Raw genomic sequence first — 18,156 nt, forward strand, 5'->3', positions numbered from 1 at the left:
ATGAGCTGGGATTGGAGGACCCTTAGCCACAAGTAACAGATTTTCCACTTGAAATGTAATACAATGCACCCTGTAGTCCTAAAAACTCAAAAGGAGGAATTACAGTATTGCATGCATAGGTTATAACTGTTTTCTTTGAGGTTGAGCGGAGAGCAGGCTCGAACCCGGGACCCCCCGCATCAAAGCATAGCGCCGATACCGCTGTACAAAAGAGCCGGCTCCTTTGCAAGGAGCGTACATCAGGCTTATGTCTCTGTATGTGATTACGTCATCTACCAGCCCTGCTGCTGCCTTCCCCCGTGCACACTACACTACATAATCTAGACCAAATGGTAAAGGCTCCAAGAGTAGCTTGATTTTCTTACTTTCCATTTCCAGGCAATTGAGGATATCTGCTGCTACGGCGTCTGCTTCCAGCTCACAAGTGCTCTGCTTCTCAACCCCCTCCAGGACCAAGGAGCTGCAACACAAGCACACTGGCTAGGATTTCCCAGTTTCCCTTACAATGTCCAGCTGGAATTGACCATTGGTGTAAGCTTACGGGACATGCAATATGGAAATAAATGTAATTTAAGAGTAAAAGGAAAATATGAAAACAGCTATAACTGCAGAAAGTGTGGTTACGGCATCTTTAAATAAGACATAACTTTTACAGTAAAAAATATGGACAGAAATAGACCCGCTTCAGCAAACAATGCTGTGTAAACAAGCCAACTGGGAATAGCCCTGCCTATAACTAGATGTAAATATAAAGATTAGCAATTTAAATGGGGGGAGATTCTCCCACTACAAGACTGTGATAATGTTATTGTAAGACTGACACCAGTTGTATCTCATCACAGTGTTTAAATTCCATAGCCTGTGCTCAGCACGCCTCTAAACATGACAGACCAATCCCCCTCACCTCGGTATGGCTTCCTCCTCCCATCGTACAAAGGCTCCCTCCAGGGTAGAATCTGAGAGCTGGACTTCTGGAGTTGAAGGACTCCTCCACATGCTGCAGTTTAATTTGAAACTGCTGTTAATGGAGCCATCTTTGGGGGTCCCTCCAGCATCATCTGTGGGTATAAGAAAAATGAAGGAGAAAGGATGAGGAAGGAAGGAATATTGGCACCATACATGCAGCTCCTGACTATGTGGTGTACAGTGTTGTGGAGTGGCTGAAGAGCAGAAGTTTTCAAACTGTGAGGTGCAAGAGCTGCCAATACCTGACTGGAAAATACATTTCTGACTTCTTGGCGATTGTACAGAGCTCCGCGGTAAATAGCAGACTCAGTGGGCCTCCAGGATGATTGACTCAATAAACTACCCAGGCGGGGATCATTTTTTAATCTGACCAACTCCCTGTTAAATCTGACCAATCCCTGTCTTCAGAAGTAATTTCAGATCTATCGTAGCTCTTCTACTCTACCGCCGAGCCCTCCTTCATTTCACAGTACACTGGCGGCAGGTTTTAATTAATGCTGTGACGAACATAGGATTTTCATGTTCAGATATTCCCTCAATTTAAATATCCATTCAGATATTCATTTTTCAAAAAGTAATAAAAGCCATTATATTGCGCTGAACGCAAGCAGTGACAGCATAGCGCTGAGGCATGGCGCCTGTGTGTGCCTTTATTTTAGAGCAAGACCTTACAGCACATAACTTAATACAAAAATATGCCAGGAGTAAACAATAAAGAATTAAGACCACAGCACACCAGACCGACCCGATAAGGCACCGACATGATGATTTTGTGAGCATCTGAAACGCGACAATACCAATGGATTTTGCTCGTCAGGCCACCGGTATCGTGTCGCGAGGGTGTTGGTTTCAGACACACACAAAACCGTGTCAGTCTAGTGTGCGGTGGCCTTTACCGCAGTGAATTAGCTGCAAAACAAATGATGCCAGAAATAGGCGTTCAAGTTAAACCTTGTTTTGTTTATTGCCCAAATAAATAGTACATAAAAGTTGACAACGCATTTTTTTTCACTCCCTGCCATTGCAGTTTCTTCACAGTAAAGTGGCCATCGACACGTTTTCATAAAGTAATAACATGAGATTTACTTGTGCCTTTTTGTAGCTGAGCAAGCAAACGAAAACTGAAATGAAACTTTAAACACTTCAAATAAAACAAAAACGTGGAAATGGCGTTGTAAAGTGGAAAACATTCACCGTTTTGGTTCTCGTTTGTTACATTCCACATAAGTTACAACAAAATATATCTAATATATACAGTCTATATAAAAATCACTATACAGCATATTCAGGAAGTCTGGTACTGTTTAAGGAGGCATTTCAGTCCCATGAGATTCCGATTCGCTGTACACCTGCAGTTTATAAATAGTAGTGGTCTTAGCATTTAGTTTTAATTTATGTTTCTGGTTACTGCATGCAGAATGTAGAAAACGGACAAAACGAGGGGCAACGTTTTAATAAATACATTTTTATAAAGTTATAATAAAAAATTAAAAAAAAGCTGGACAAAATTACAATTACTATGTGCTTTTAAATCCTCCACGTCCTTACTTTCTCATTTAAATGTGGAATAAACAATGGGAATAAGTGACTGTATTGATGTTAATACAATCATCTTAAAATATATATTGTAACTTTATTAAAGATGAGTTGCTTATTTAAATGTTGAACCTGTCCCAGCTGCACTGTATCCTAGTGGAACCTACAGCACGCTCAGTGCTAGAATAGTGTAACAACCTAGTGATTTCCATCATTGCAGGACTTATTGACTGTCCTGTTTAAGGTCTGAATGGCACGCCCGGGTCTGGTGAAGGCAGATGGAGGGCACGATTTAATGCCAAGAGATAAATAGGAGTGCATGTCTGAGCGCAGTTGTCTGAGTGAGAGCAAGAGGTAGACTGGAATTTAGCACAGATATAGGTTTTTATTATTTTGTTTTGCTTCTGCGTGATCCTTAATTGTTTATTTGACCTGTGCTAATAAACTTCTGAATTTTAGCACAAAGCTCCTGCCTGCATGGAGCCTGCTTTCATTTTACACACAACGTTACAATGTTATTTTAGGAAAATCATATTTTTCTAAATCTTGTACCGTTTAAAGTTTGGGAACCCCTGCTGTAGAGAGTCATTTGGTCACGGCTTCAGCTCGGGCATTTCAAACACTTAACAAAACACACTTTTGTGATTTACCACTGTAACAGCAAAGCATATTGCTACCTGTCTCTAAATAAATCAATCAATAAATAAATCAATAAATAAAACAGGGGTTGGTTGAAAGCATGGAATATGAAATTGGGTTATGATATTGCAAGATCTATAAAGCTGCATTTTCCTGTTCCAGGCCAGTTTCAGTGATAGGTAGTAAACACAAATTACCGATGTACAGAAAAAACACTACTGGGGATTTCTACACTCGGAGGGATATATCACCACACAGAATATCTGAAATACATTGCAGGCTTGTTGAATTAGCCTGTGGTGTCGTTACACCCTATAGGCCTCTCTATTCACTCTCTCTCTCTCGCACACACACACAAACAGAAGTTATCATAATCCGATGGACTTGTAGGATATTTTCCATAAACCAGTACCACAGTCCTCATATTTACTTTGATTAGATCTCTCCTGGCATTTCTGAAAATGTGAATACACAGAATTAGAAAGCATTTTGTCCAGTCTTTTTACCAAGGGGAAAAAAACAACTAAAAACAAATATACTTCTAGTATTTAAGATACTTAGGTCAAAGAGGAATCCATTGTAGTGCTGCCAACTATGGAGTAGTTTAACACTAGGAAGGCACCGGTTTGAATCCACTGCCAAGCAGGCTGGGGAAGCGCTTTAAACCATGAACCATACTAATTTAGGTAAAGGAAACCCCAGCAAGTGCAGAGAAGCAAACTGAAAAGGAAGTCTATTAAACTAGAACAAACCCTTTAATCCAGTCTTGCGAAGCAGGAGCATATCCAATCCTTTTTAAAGTGAACTGCTTTTGACTGAGATTTTAAATGGTGATTTACAAAGAGAGAATGTTCATGATCTCTAGCCTGCGGGTTTGTTTGTAGTTGCCTTGCATGTGACTTTTTTCTTCCCTCATGCTGACTCTCTCCGATATCCCATTCAACAAACTGGAAGCCATCCAAGCCATTCTCTGCTCATGGCCTACAGGGTGGGAGCTTAGATTGATAAGCATCCCACTGACCTGGCTCATCAATGATGATGACATTCTGTAACCTGACACGCATAAACTCAGTGACACGCAGACAGACCTCAAATTAGATCTGCAGGTAGGTTTTACTGACAGCCGTTTCATGTGACGCGCACTTGTCACATGGATTTGGGAAGATTCAGGGGTCATAGAAGGGAACAGCTATGTAGACTTTTCAGGGGAGGGTGGAATGGGACCAAAACTCCAGTCCTGCATTAAATTTACCCTACTGGCTTTCCTTTAAGGGCCGACGTGTGCACATGCATCAATATCCAACCTAATACCTAGAAAATATTATAAAATTGAACATGGTTTTTGAACACTGTTGGTGTTTCAATATTTTACAACTCATATACCAAACATTGTGGTTATAAAGATAACAGCAATATATCAGGCGCCACAGTTAAAGTTCCCTGCTTGCATGTACTTTCCTTGGCCACTACACTTATTTGCTTTTCTTTGTCTTTCAGGCTTCCGCTCCTTTTCTTGGGCCCTTTATCTCAGTACTTCACTGCCCCCCTCCCCCCCACCAACGGAACACGAAAACATCCTCAGCGCAAGACAGGCCAGTGGGGCCTTGCTACAGCTGGACCTGCCAGGCTGCAATAGCAAGGGGTTCATTTCTGGGGCAGGTTTTTGAGGAAACCACTGTTTAACTCAAACGGATGCAGCATTGAACCTCAAGTGAAAAGGTTTTTAATAGTGGGGAGCGTGTATGCACATGTAGCGATTTCGGTTACACGGCTGGCTCCTCACACAGGGAGAGGCAATCCACACACAGGCGAAGGACGGGCGCGAACCCGGGACCTCTCGCACTAAAGCATATCGCAGATACCACTGTACAAAAGAGCCGGCACCTTTTCAAGAAGCGTACATCAGACTTATGTCTTCATATGGGATTACGTCACCTACCAGCCCTGCTGCCGCCTTCCCCCATGCACGCTACACACAGACTAAGGAAACAAAGTGTTGAAGGAAGAAAAGCACATTAACAGTTCAAGTTTAAAACTTTAAAAGGGTTTAACTGTAGCTTTAAAAAAAGGGCTCACGTAAGATTCCAGGCAGCATGTGTGTAAGTTTATCAGACAAAACACAGAAACACACTGGACTGTGCAACTACATTAACAGCTATATTATACGAGTCATTATATTAAATGAATACTGCTGCTCAAGCATAGTTATATATGGAGTGCCTAAACTTATACTTAGCCTATATACACAACGAGTATTAAGCCAAAGCAGAACACCCCCCCCAATAAAGAAGTGTAATCTCTTTTTGAAGTGACCTTTTCTCCTGCTCTTCCTGAACCTGACGGCTCCAAGTCTGACCAGGTTCATGCCGTACAGGTTGTAGTCGATGAAGAGCTGCAGGAGGTAAGGGATATGCGCCTCATGAGGCTGGTAGATCTTATTCATGACAGCTCCTCCTTGCAGCAGCTCACAAACCCTGAACAGAAACACAAGCATTAACCTCTGTCCTAAACAAGGTGCGTTTTATTTCTTGTTTTACATAAGCAACTTATTTTTAGCTTGCGATTACAAAAATGCAAAAAGAGAGAGTACCCACAAACAATACTTTTAAAACTGAAGCACAGTGCATAATGGAACTGTGAAAAAAAACAAAAAACTCCTTATTAAAAAAGGACACAAAGCAGGATAATCCCAAATGTGAATATATAATCTGCTTAGTATTGCTAACATCATTTCAAAGCAAGTTGTATATCACTATCTGACTGGAGGCTCAGTGCTGGTTCTGTATATCTAGGATATGTTGGACTCTCTTACTCGGCGTGCGATGCAAGCTTGCGGATATAATTAAACCAGACTGCAAGAACATTGTATCCCCTGCTTTTCAATGATTTTAATTTAAGCTGACGAGATAGATTTCCTAAGCTTTTACTCCAGTGCCAAACAAACATTTACAACAGAATCAGAATATTGTCTTTCTACAGCAGCATTTTGCTGGACAGATTTAGATTAAGCTTACACGATTTGGTATTGTAGTGCTGTAAATTTCATCACCAGCCTTTAAAATGAAAAACTCCTAATTGTTGGCCAACACACACAATACTTTACCTGATCTGAGATTAGAATGATATTTTCTGGACAGTCCAGGCCAGACAGGTTCCCTCCTCACCCACCACACCTAGCCCAAAAACACTCAATTCCTGCTATCCCACTGGAATTGAGTTGTATGTTTTTTTTTTTTTTTTTTTTTTTAGGCAGTCCAGGAAAGCATTTAAAACTGAAAGGAATATACTCTACATAAATGCCATTTACAAACTATCATACCATTCCAGTACATTTAAAATACACATCATTAAATAAGGCACAGTTATTTAACTACCTCTTGACCATCGAGGGATTGTAAAGGTATATCTTCATGAATTGCCTCTCCTTTGCATGGTATCCATAGAAAGGCCTAGGAATAAGAAAAAGAGTGTTAATTCGATCAGGGCAACTGCTCATACAACAGCAGCCTTCTCATTGGGCGGGTAATGTATCACACTACTGTACACCATGACGCTTCCATTCAAGTTCTATTAAATTAGAAATAGCTTACAGTGAGTTTCTCAGTTGTAGATTGTCCCCAGTGTCCAAACAAATATGATCCGATATCTGCACACTTGTGAAAAGGTAGGTATCAAAGCTATACAGTACGTTTTACTTATTAGTGATGGGGGGGGTTTAGAAGTGCTTACTTTCCCTTTCAGCTCAAGATGAACGTCAATAGCACAATTACTGACAATAATACGATGGCCAATAGTTATTCACTGCAATAAATTATTAAGATAAATGATTGATATATGTATTATAACACTGGAAAGACACTTACATTCCAGACACCAGTGACACCTTGAATACATGCTGAATGCTGGAGGAAGGGTTTCCCATGGAAACATTAAGTGCTCTGTCGATGCTAACGGCCACCTGCCGTAGGTGGCGCTCTGGCTGCTGCCCGTAGCCATCGTATGGAACATAGATGTAGGGAAATATGCTGTGTAAATGGAGACACGTCTTCTGGCCTGGAAAAACAGAGAACAAAAGGGTTAATGAAGGGTGAACTGCTGCAGTCATTAGACACAGTACATCACCATCCTCAATTTTTTCAAACTGTCCAAATCAAACAGAATTGAGTCCACCCTGTAACCCCCTCTAGAGAATGCTTCCCCCAGTTTTTATACAATTAAAAGAAGACACACCCCCCTTCATTCAATCTGTATTTCTAATTTTCCAAAGTTGTTTACCAAGAAAGGTTGCAGAGGGCTAAAACCTGCAGTAAATGCGGCTCTCCTTTCAAAGGGCAAGTTGGAAAGTTTTGTGGTTGATCGCCACGCATGCAAAACCACCGACTAGTTTCTATGTTGATTTTATTTTCCACATACACTCCAAAATGCAGACTGAGGCCTCATATGCTATTAAATATGTTCCACTAGCACACTAAACATGTACCTGTAAACAGAAACTCTCCATGAGAAAAACCCGGGGACACATCAATATTTTGTACTACTGTGTTCTTGATACTGTAGTGTGAAGAATAATATTGTGTACATAAAAGTACAGTGCTGTTTGTATATTAAAAACTCCCAAATTGATGACACTACCTCCTGTAGATGGATATTACTGCCGTATACCCCAGATGGATACCACAGTGCCCAAAACCCATCTGCCAAAGCCCCCTAGACACATCTATATTTGTAAGAGACTTTTCAGAGAGAGAGAGAGAGAGAGAGAGAGAGAGAAAATGTAACCCAACCTGGCTCCTTTGGGCTCAGTTTGAGTTGTGGAGACACAGATTCACAAGGTAGGCTAATCTCCCAACATTGGTAAGAAAAAAAAAGTGCTGCTGTCAAGTAAGTACCAATATTGCTATAAGAAAGCAGGGTACTTCAGCAGGTTAAAATGATTCAGTATATAAAAAAAGCTAGGTCTATGGGACAAGCAGGAGCATACTAGACATTAGACCCCCTACATGTACTGTAATTGTTCATTCAAAAGGCAGTCTTTTCTCTGCAACACCACCTCATTTGTCTTTGCACTCTCATTAGATTAGGTAACCCAATTTAACTTGGGTCCCGATTTGTTATTCCTTCTACCTATTCTTGGCATTTCTACGGAGTAAAAGCTGGAGGAGTCAGTACTACAGCACCCAGAGGTCTGTCTAGACAGCAATATTCCTGGGGGGGGGGGGGGTCTCACCGTTTGCTAAACTCTGAGCTTCTGAAGTTAAATTCAGATAGACCACTGGGGATACAACGTATGATACAGGCCTGATCTGCTGTTGCACTGCAGTCCTGCCAAAACTTTCACAATACAGGAGTTCTTACATACGTATGAAAGAAACAAAATAAAGTCAGTAACAAACGGAACAACTCTTTTTCAATGTCTTATTCATTTTTGAAACTTACACAGACTCTTAAAGCAGACCTCTACATGTACTTACTCGTCCTAGACTGAATACAGACATACTGTAGCTGGTGTATGAAGACAGACGCTGTACCAAACCAAAATCTGTCATGGAATGCAGTTTATACCTTTTTGGTTCCTAGTGTCTGACAATCATGCTAATTTTTTACAACAAAATACCATGCATTTTTAGAATTTCTGTGCTACGTTGTACCATGATTTAGCCATGGTAGTTTTATCAGCAGGGACACAACTCCCCCAACCTCAACAGGCCAAGCCATTCAGGTCACTGTTTGTATTAGTCATTAAAAGCACGTATTGCAAACACTTGATCTGGATCAGTATGGGATAGCCACTTGCTTGAAGAAAGCTACCTTTTCTGTTTAAACTCAATTTTCTTTCCCAAAGCACTATTTATGGCACCGCTGGTTGCTAGGCAACCAGGATATGCAGCAGAAATCACAGACACACAGTAAACAACCACATTTCCTTATCAAAAAATTCTTAGTCAAAAGAGATTACCGCAAAGTGACCTTCCCTCATTGCCAGCCACAAGTGGGGCTCGAGCTTATCGCACCGACACACTGAATTTTATGAATGAATCAATACCCAGTGTGTTTGCTACAGTAGCCTACACTACCATTCATTATGTGGCAAGGCCTGAAATTGGGGGTGTGATGTGTTCATTCGTTTGTTTTCTAGCAGATCAGTCCTCTGGTTTGTCTTTGTGAAAGTGAAAAAAAAACCCCAGTGTGTTCACATCCCATCAGGAACTTCAGGAAGACACCCAGAATTCCCACAGCAGACAGGTTCGATCACACAGTGGGTATTTCTGAGGCTATGGCGAATAAAAACCATGAAAAGCGTCCGCCGGTGGAAATCTTTAGGACATCCTAGGCTGGCTCTCTGAACAGTCAATCCTATGCAATAGTACTGCAAAGAAGAATCATAGATCTCAGTAGCTTTTAGGCTAGCCAATACGCCCTCAGCACACCACATAATCAATAGAGCGCTGCACACAGGTGCAATTTCCACTGCACTTTCACTCAGCTACAGTTGCTGGAGGCGTTTGAGTGTGTGAGTAGACATTTGACGGAATAGCTGAGAAGCTTTTCAAACATTCTGCTGTTAATGTGAACTAAAAAGCAGGGGGGCAGGGTGAATGATCCCATTCTAGATGCAATAATGTTCTTTTGTAGCAATCCCTTACTTTGCTGCTTACCATTAAAACATCAACATATATACTACATAAATCTGTTCTGACTGAACTTAAACTGCCATTACTTCCTCATGAATTACAATTATTATGGCATATTTTTTTATGGCATATCAAACCACATCGGTACTGTTCAATAAACAGGCAGAACAAACTACCATGTTTGTTTTGTTTGTCTAATCTCCTTGACTCACTGCAACCTTCTAAAGCCTGCAATGTCATTAGAATTTATTTATTTTATATTGCCCATCAAACACCACTTTTCAGTTGGACTTGAATGGTTAAAGTTGCAATCTATGTTTGTGAAAAAAAAAAGTTTGCTTGTTGGAATTATCCATTGTGGATATTCCGTATAGATGCTATACTGATCTTTCTACAGTTCCACAATTCCCAATTACTGTATTATGGGTCCAAATGAATGGCATTTTAAACAGCTTTCTTTAACGTTGCATAGGCCATACTGTAAACATAAGGCTTGAAGCCAACTAGTACATTACAGCATTTCACTGACACACACGAGCTTAGCCAGTCACCAAGGCATCTCCTGGAACACTGCCTATTGCAAAGAGAAACAAAACGAGCTGTCTGAGAGGAGCACTGGATTCTTATCAGCACAGGCAATACACATTTCTAAACTACCGTGAAGGTTTTGGTACAGTACAAAAATATGGCACTGCATCTAAATTAATTAAGCTCGGTTCACAAAAACAACACGCACAGCCTGTTGACAAAAGCCTTCACGGCAGAAGTATTGAAAATTTGCCAGGGAAGCAATTTCCGAGGTCTTTATTTTGGACGGAGCCCAAACTATCCCCTTAAATAAACATGCATCTGTAATGTTTGAGGGTAGAATAGAAAGCGTTGTCTTTATTTAGGCATGCAGAGAAGCTGCACAGAACACTATGAAGAGGCACTGGCAGTGATAGGATTGTTGGCACAGCTGCTAAGGGCACACAGCTATTTCTGGCACCATTAGCAACGGGCTGGTAATGCTGCCAAGCTGAGGCTTCTTTCAATACACAGGGAGCCCCAGCCTCTAAAGGATGCCAAGTTTAGTAATTATTCAAGATATTTACAAAGGTTATCATTCCATTGAAAACAGGTAGCTTGCATCCTTTTACTGTGGAAGTAGAAGACACAGCAAAAGTCATTTTTATGATACCCTCGACAAAAACAGACAGGGAATTTTTAAACAATGTTTAAACAACTGTTTCTCAGCAATACGCACACCTTAACAGTGAGCAATCTTAGCCTTGAACATTTCAGCAATCCAATGTCCAATTATAGAAAAGGCGGCTTCCACACTAATCTTGTTGAAACCACTTAGACGTTTGATCTGAATTCAAAACACTGAACATTAAATAAACATATACTTTATTATTACAAAGTCCACACCAAGGCCTGCACCTGCATTTCACAAGCATATTCCTGATGTACTGCATGTTTGTACAAAATACGAAATGTTTAAATGCTTGGAATCATTTAAAACTCCACTGTTAACAGCCCTGATGCGAAGACACTTTTTAAACTCTTGCTTCGAAAGAAGTGTTTTCAACTTTCTGCAGCACATTCCAACCTGTGGCTCCAGCCAGCAGCTTACATCATCCAGAATGCCACTCTCTGAACTGACATCACAACACCATTTCCAAAAGTTGAAGAGTCTGGGGATTCCCTGGGACTCCAGCACAGCACTCCTGTTAGGAGTCATTTTGAATTAGAAGGGAAAGACATCTACTGTACCCCGTAGCTTTAAAGTCCATTTGCTAAACTGGATGAGACACAGACACCATCCGTATGCGATTTCCAGTAAACCAGATGTTTCACTACTAAGCTCATTCCAAACCATAATGGGACAGCCTTGGAAAATGTGTAAATAAGTCTGGGTTATAAACCACATTTTTACTGATGTGCCAGAGATTTAAAGAGTGACTCAACAGCAAAGCTTTGAATCCTTGGTGTGGTGGTGCGGTGGATGGAGAAAGGGGGGGGAATGGGAGAGGTTCTTTGCACCAACCCAACAGTTTTGCTTTTTCCATTTTCACTGCAGATTAAGATCAGCTTGCGTAAAATATATTTAAGGCTAGACTTGAAAGATTTAAAAAATGTCTCCTTTAATCTTTATTAACCATACTTACACCTGTCCTTTTGCAACCACAGGATCTGCATGTTAAAAGCTGAAATTGTGCAGTGAGCTGTAAACTAGAGTTCTGCAACTTTCATTTCGATCCCCTTTGCAAAAAAAGGACAGTCAATGTAGTGCCGTAGGTAAAAAAACACTATAGAAAAATCAGCATTCTAAAGGGGAGAGAGTGCAGCTGCACATCCTTTTTTTGTATTTAACCTGCCAAATTCAGCTTTTATGATTCAGTTTTTGAAAAAAGAAAAAAAAAAAGGGGGAGAATATGGATTATTTGTAATAGAATAGTTCTGGGTAAAAAATGACCTAAAATCAGTGGTACTCCTTTCTAACCATACCAGCCCCAGACTTCGCCCCAGCCATGTGTCCTTGATTATTGAATTAAGGAGTCTAACAAGATCACCCCACAGTTCTAAGAATCACATTACTTTACCATGCATGTGTTGTCCATATGCTGTAATACATTAATATTCTAATTGGGGACAAATCAGCTGCAGAAACCAAGAATATTTCTCACTGGAGAGAGAGTGCACTGGGCGAAAAAGGGGTTATTTTATGAGCATCATATACTGTAGTGTTTGATCCTGCAACACTGCAAATTCTCTTACTACAACAGTCATTCTTTTCAAATGAGGACATTAGCATTGTTGCAGGAGGGAGAGAGTTCTGGCTACCGTGATGCTCACGGCAAGACAAATTCTCTTTCCTGCAAACTTTCCTTGCGTAAACTTTGAGTATAGTAGTTGATTTATGACCCATGTCAATACAGCCAAAATGAGATACAAAGGTACTGCAAATGAATGCATACAGACACGGAAAACGATTCTGTAATACTCTTCAAGTCAATGGGACAGAGAAACCATTTGAACACACATACAGTCCTGGCTTGCTGCTTATGAAACCTAGCAACACAGACAGCAGACCTGTAACTCGCAGTACTGGAAGATAAACATGCAAGTGGTTTTGTTCACCCTGGGTAAAAGGACTTCACTACCTTAAATAGGCCCCACTAGGAGGCTAATACACAAAACATTACTCCATTGAATGGCTTCTTTTCAGACCAGGCCTGATGAAATGCCATTCAGTAATTATTTTGGCTAGATAATGGAATTAGAAGAAATACAGTATATGCTGAAAACCACACAGTTCAATTGACCACCAGCTGTGTCCAGAAAGGCATTATTCAATTAAAAAGGCCTGCCTGTTCTGCTGAAAGGTAGAGAGCAGACTAGTTCAATGTCATTACAGAAAAGGATTAATTACTGACTGTTTACTACGTGCATTCTCTCCAGTTACTCTTCTTTGGGCTCTTTCCTATTAACACGCCTGTTTGGCTATCCAGTTTGTTAGAATTCACAAGAGGCACTTTAATGCTGAAGACAAACAAGCTTCGTTCACTGAAGCCTGGATGTTGTTCTGTTAGGTATTAATTATGGAAAAAAACAAAAAGAAAGACAATAAAAGAACATATGCTTGTTTCAAAACAAGGTAAGGTCACAATGGTACCATTTCATTGCATTAACAAGCCCAGCAGCATCTTCCCTGTTTCAAGGTGCATGGAATTACTGGAGCAGACAAGGGGATTCAAATGGGTTGTTTTACTGGGACCAGACTCCCCAGCCTGAAAGAAGCAGACAAACCTTGCCTGTCACCAGCCGTTCCAGTTTTTTCAAAATTAACTTCACCCCTTACAGCAGGGTGTTGATGTTGAATACCCAGAGAATTCTATAGCATAATGTCAGGCCATCCGTCTACGAGCTGAAACATGCAGTTTATGCTCGAAAACCCACAAATATCACCGAGTTGAAGCAGTTCTACGTGAAGGAGTGGGCCAAAATTCCTCCACTGTACATAGAGAGACTGATCAATAACTACAGGAAGCGTTTGGTTGCAGTTACTGCTGCAAAAGAAAGCATAACCAGTTACTGAGTCTAAGGGGGCAATTACTTTTTCACACAGGGGCATTGGATGTTGCATAACTTTAATAAGTAAATGAAATACGTATCAATTTTGTGTTATTTGTTCATTCAGGGTCCCTTTTATCTAATACTAGATTTTGGTTGAATTATGCAAAAATGCAGACAGTCAGACAGGGGGCAAATACATCTTCACAGTACTGTACATATATTTAAACATTGTGTTTCAATTCTTAAAGTTCGGAGGTTTACAAATGAAACCTTGCTGTATATTTACAGTACAGCTGCCAAATTGTCTGCACAAGTTCATTATTACAGTATCCCTTCAAGTTCCCCTTATTTAACATAACAGATTCTTCTTAAGCACGCCTGACTGCTGCTCAGTTCAAATTATGCATTCTTCCGCTCAAGTGTTTCACGATTGGACGTTATTTGAATAAAGCCACCAATCCTGCTGTTTACACCCTTCTACTGAACCTCACTTGAGCTAGCAATCAATAAGAAGACACTGCGGAGGCATGGTAAATTGAGAGAGACACACAAGCACAGCAGCCGGAGGTGGTGTTGCTGCTAAAGGACATTTTTAAATGAAGCTTAAACTTGCCAACACCTCCCATTAAAAACATGCCTTCATTGTAAAAAAATAGATTAAATATTCTAGTTTTTGTAAACGCATAAAATATCTACAGTATCCTTGGTCTTTTACATCAAGACATTAGAGCCGAAGGACCGGTTATGGTAGCCATTTTAGTGCTGTAAATTTTAAATTCATAAAACTGTTTGATTAATACAGTACTTTGCTTATAGAAAATACACAATCTAGCTACCATCACTAATATATGATCTAACATTTGAAGCCTTGACTTAAAATGCAAAATACAGGGCCAAATTAGTTTGAGTTTCCACATTATTCAAATAAAGTTTTAGAGCCTAAAACATCCAATGTACTGTACAAATGGAAAAGAGGCAGAAGTGTGGAGCACAGTTCAGAGGGCACAATTACAGCAGAAATCCCAGCACAGTAAGGCAGACTAGATGGTGTGTACAGTACAATTTAAATTGAACTCGAAAAATCTACACATTTGTGATTAATTACAGAGAGCGCTACATTACAATACAGCACTCAAAGTCACTGTTCTGCATTGAAGAACGGATAAGTAAAGAACAAAGTGTAATTTGCAGGACAGCAGCAGACTGCAGACTCGTTAATCACCGAGTCTCCTGCCACCAAACTAATAGCCTACTTTCCTGGACTCTCCAAACATGTGGCCAGTTCCATGTTAAATGGTGGTGTTATCGATGTGTGTATTGAACCAGAATGTTTCCAAACAAGCCTTTGATAACTAATTATTTAAGTAACACTGCTGTCGTTTTAGAAATCTGCAGAAAGTGCATTCTAAAGCTGAACACACCAGAGTATAACAAATGTCTGGACTAATTGGGAAAAAAGCCATTGCAACATCACGTGCACACAGCAGAGTACCTGCACTGCCATGGACAGTGCGGTCAATGATTTTGAAAAGATGATTTGATGCCTTTAAGAATGTTAATAAATAAGGAGTAGAAGTACAGCACAAGATTTCTAAATGGGAATGTGGCAAAGTGGTGAGAGCAGGGGAGTGCAGAGCGGATTAATCAGACAGAAAATGATTTACAGGTGCAAGGGTGTTTATTGATGGTTTCAATTGCCTTACGGCAAACAACTGTAAATAATAAATGTTATAAAGTGATACAGTGACGTGTACCTCTTTGTAATCCCCGGGTTTGACCCGTAACCAAAAGTCCGGTTTACACCGACACGTAACATAAAAACAAATATACTGTTCCTACAGTAAGTGACTTGGTGCTTGTGTGCAAAGACAGTTTTCTCTGTGAAAGGGAAGTGCTGGTGCCTGGGTTTAAAGCTCTGGATAGGTATTAGTAGTCTTAGAAAACAGACAAACTAACAAAACACAACACTCACGTTTCTCAGTAACACAGGGGTCTCCTTTTAGGTTTATTTCTAACCATTTACAAAAGGAACAGATCACTTACACTACACCCCCTATTTATACCCTCGCCCATTACCCCTAGGTTAATGGGTGCATCTGCTCCTCCAATCCTCGGATGCCACGCCGTCTCCCGTCCGGGTCATCGATTTTGGGTGCCGTAGCTCTTCCCCCTTCCTAAATGACTGACTTCCACCTACCCTAAGGAATAAATTGTCATGCAATTTAGTTTAGGGTACTCTGTTCCTTTTACATAGTGCCCTCACAGGTCGGGAGGGAGATTTAACACCAAGAATCATTCGATCTCTGTGACAGGGAATCATACAAAATGTGACACTTATGTAGGCCAACGGAGTTGGCCAGACTTGTACATTCATACCAGAAAAGTGTTTAATGTAACTGTACATGGCACCTAAAAATCAAAATTCCAACCTTGCACTGTAAATTACACCAATGAACTTACTTCTGCGGTGTCGCACATCAAGACGTGACTCACAGGTCTGCACCATTTACCATGTAACTGGAAGTGATCAGAGAACCAGCAAAGCAACATGTAATCAACAACAAAAATAAATCTGAAGCTGCTATGATAGACAACAGAATATCTGAATGTGTTGCTCCAATTCTTTTCCATTACATGCAAAGTTATGATATACAGCAGGTCCATCCTTCATTGACATTGTGAACTGGCTCTCTTGTCTTCTGTCTAAACCAGTCCAGAGATTACCCGCAAATGCTTTTCTTTCTCATTGACACCTGGAGAATGCGTAGATATGTTCTCCATCCAAAAGGGCTTTAGACAAATAGCAGCACTTAATCCCAGCATTCCACTCACTACTACGCACTGGCAGTCTGGACCTTGCTAATCTACTGTTACTACACCAGTCTCAGTCTATTTACACAAACAAACACTTAATATAAAACTGCAACACAGCACTGGTGACCCCAGGACAACTAGAAGCAGCTTGTAGTTACAATGTATCCACTGGTCTTAGGTGCATGTGTGCCTTTGTGGAAGCAGCTGGGACACATTGCCAAGGAAATAATTGAGCAGGTAGGTCACCCGGCACCAAGCTGATCGGGAGGTCCGAATTGGCTTGGGTGGCGTGCCCAGGGAGGTTGCGCGGAGCTAAAAGCATCTGCGTTACAGCTCCAGGCTACTGTATGGCCACAGCCATACAGATGGGCGCTGAGCAAAACATTGTACAGAGAAGGTTTGCACATAGTAGTGGGTTCCTGGAGCGGGAGGTTCCTTTTAGTGGGACTAGCATTCGCCATTTGTGTGGCAAACATTTATTTTGTTTATTAAATGTAACACTAGGGCTACCATTGCTGGTACTCCAGTGTCAGCAACTTGTGTTGGTTAAATCTGCTTACATAAAAACAGTGTCACGAGAATAGACAAAATCCAAACCAAAATTGCGTAACTCCAGCGCAAATGTTATTAAATTAAGCTGTCCCTTGCCTGAACAGGAGAAAGACACAAAGCAAAGCATTGAACCGTGGCTGTATAAAGGCTGTGTGCATGTGCTGTAAGGGTGTGCTTGAGATATAAAGGGGGATATGGTTGGATTACTAAAAGCTCCTGGCTAGAGGAAAAACAAAACTGAACAGCAAGTAATTTGCTACAGAAGTTTAAAAAACAAACCACCAAAAATATTCTCCAACATTATTTTTTGTACAGTTTAAATTGGCAGCTTCTTGTTATTTGCTTTGAGTTACTTAAGTTTTAAGTAAATTACTCAAATTCAGGAGATTTCCCAGTTCAAATCCCAGCCGCTGAGTCATTCTGTGATATTTGCCAAGCCGTTTCAACTCTTTCGGTCTGTGTCCCACCGAGCTGTGAAACTAGGAAGGCCTGGGTCACCTAAGTACTACTATATCAGCTAAAATGTGAACATACAAACTAACAACAGCTTTTTACCCTTTAACTGAAGAAAATAAACAAATATCAGCTGTCCCATTTTGAAGCAAACCAAATGCTGCTGTAGCTTGTTTGTTAACCAGAGTCTTCTTGTCATAAAAGCCCTCTATTTCACTGTAGTGTATCCAGTACCAAACTAATAAATAACACAACTAATAAAACAGAAACAGCTGTTGATAAGGTGTAGAATAAGCTATTTTATAGCAGTTATATTGGTTGTATATTCAACAGGTTAGCCACACTCCTACTGTACTTAACAGTACAGTAAGTAGTTCAATGCCGGTGTCTAGTCTGTATACTGCAATCCACAAAGCAAAAAACAAAAGAATCTAGGAAAAAGCACCAGGAGCGTTTGAGAGATACTATTAGACTAATCTCTTAATTACCAACAGTGTCACCA

At 40.5% G+C, this 18,156-nt stretch overlaps 1 protein-coding gene across 1 annotated transcript in view; it reads right to left on the reverse strand.

Moving 5' to 3' along the window:
- Positions 1 to 18,156, reverse strand: part of LOC121317571 (DNA polymerase zeta catalytic subunit-like) — a 51,954-nt gene that overhangs the window by 30,216 nt on the left and 3,582 nt on the right. The window contains exons 2-6 of the mRNA XM_041253647.1: positions 7,005 to 7,194; positions 6,516 to 6,590; positions 5,455 to 5,615; positions 905 to 1,058; positions 366 to 460 (exon numbers count right to left, since the gene is read on the reverse strand). Coding sequence (XP_041109581.1) covers positions 366 to 460; positions 905 to 1,058; positions 5,455 to 5,615; positions 6,516 to 6,590; positions 7,005 to 7,194 — 675 coding nt within the window. The remainder of the gene's footprint in view (positions 1 to 365; positions 461 to 904; positions 1,059 to 5,454; positions 5,616 to 6,515; positions 6,591 to 7,004; positions 7,195 to 18,156) is intronic.

This window comes from Polyodon spathula, chromosome 6, assembly GCF_017654505.1.
Source record: "Polyodon spathula isolate WHYD16114869_AA chromosome 6, ASM1765450v1, whole genome shotgun sequence".
In the NCBI taxonomy this organism is placed as follows: domain Eukaryota; kingdom Metazoa; phylum Chordata; class Actinopteri; order Acipenseriformes; family Polyodontidae; genus Polyodon; species Polyodon spathula.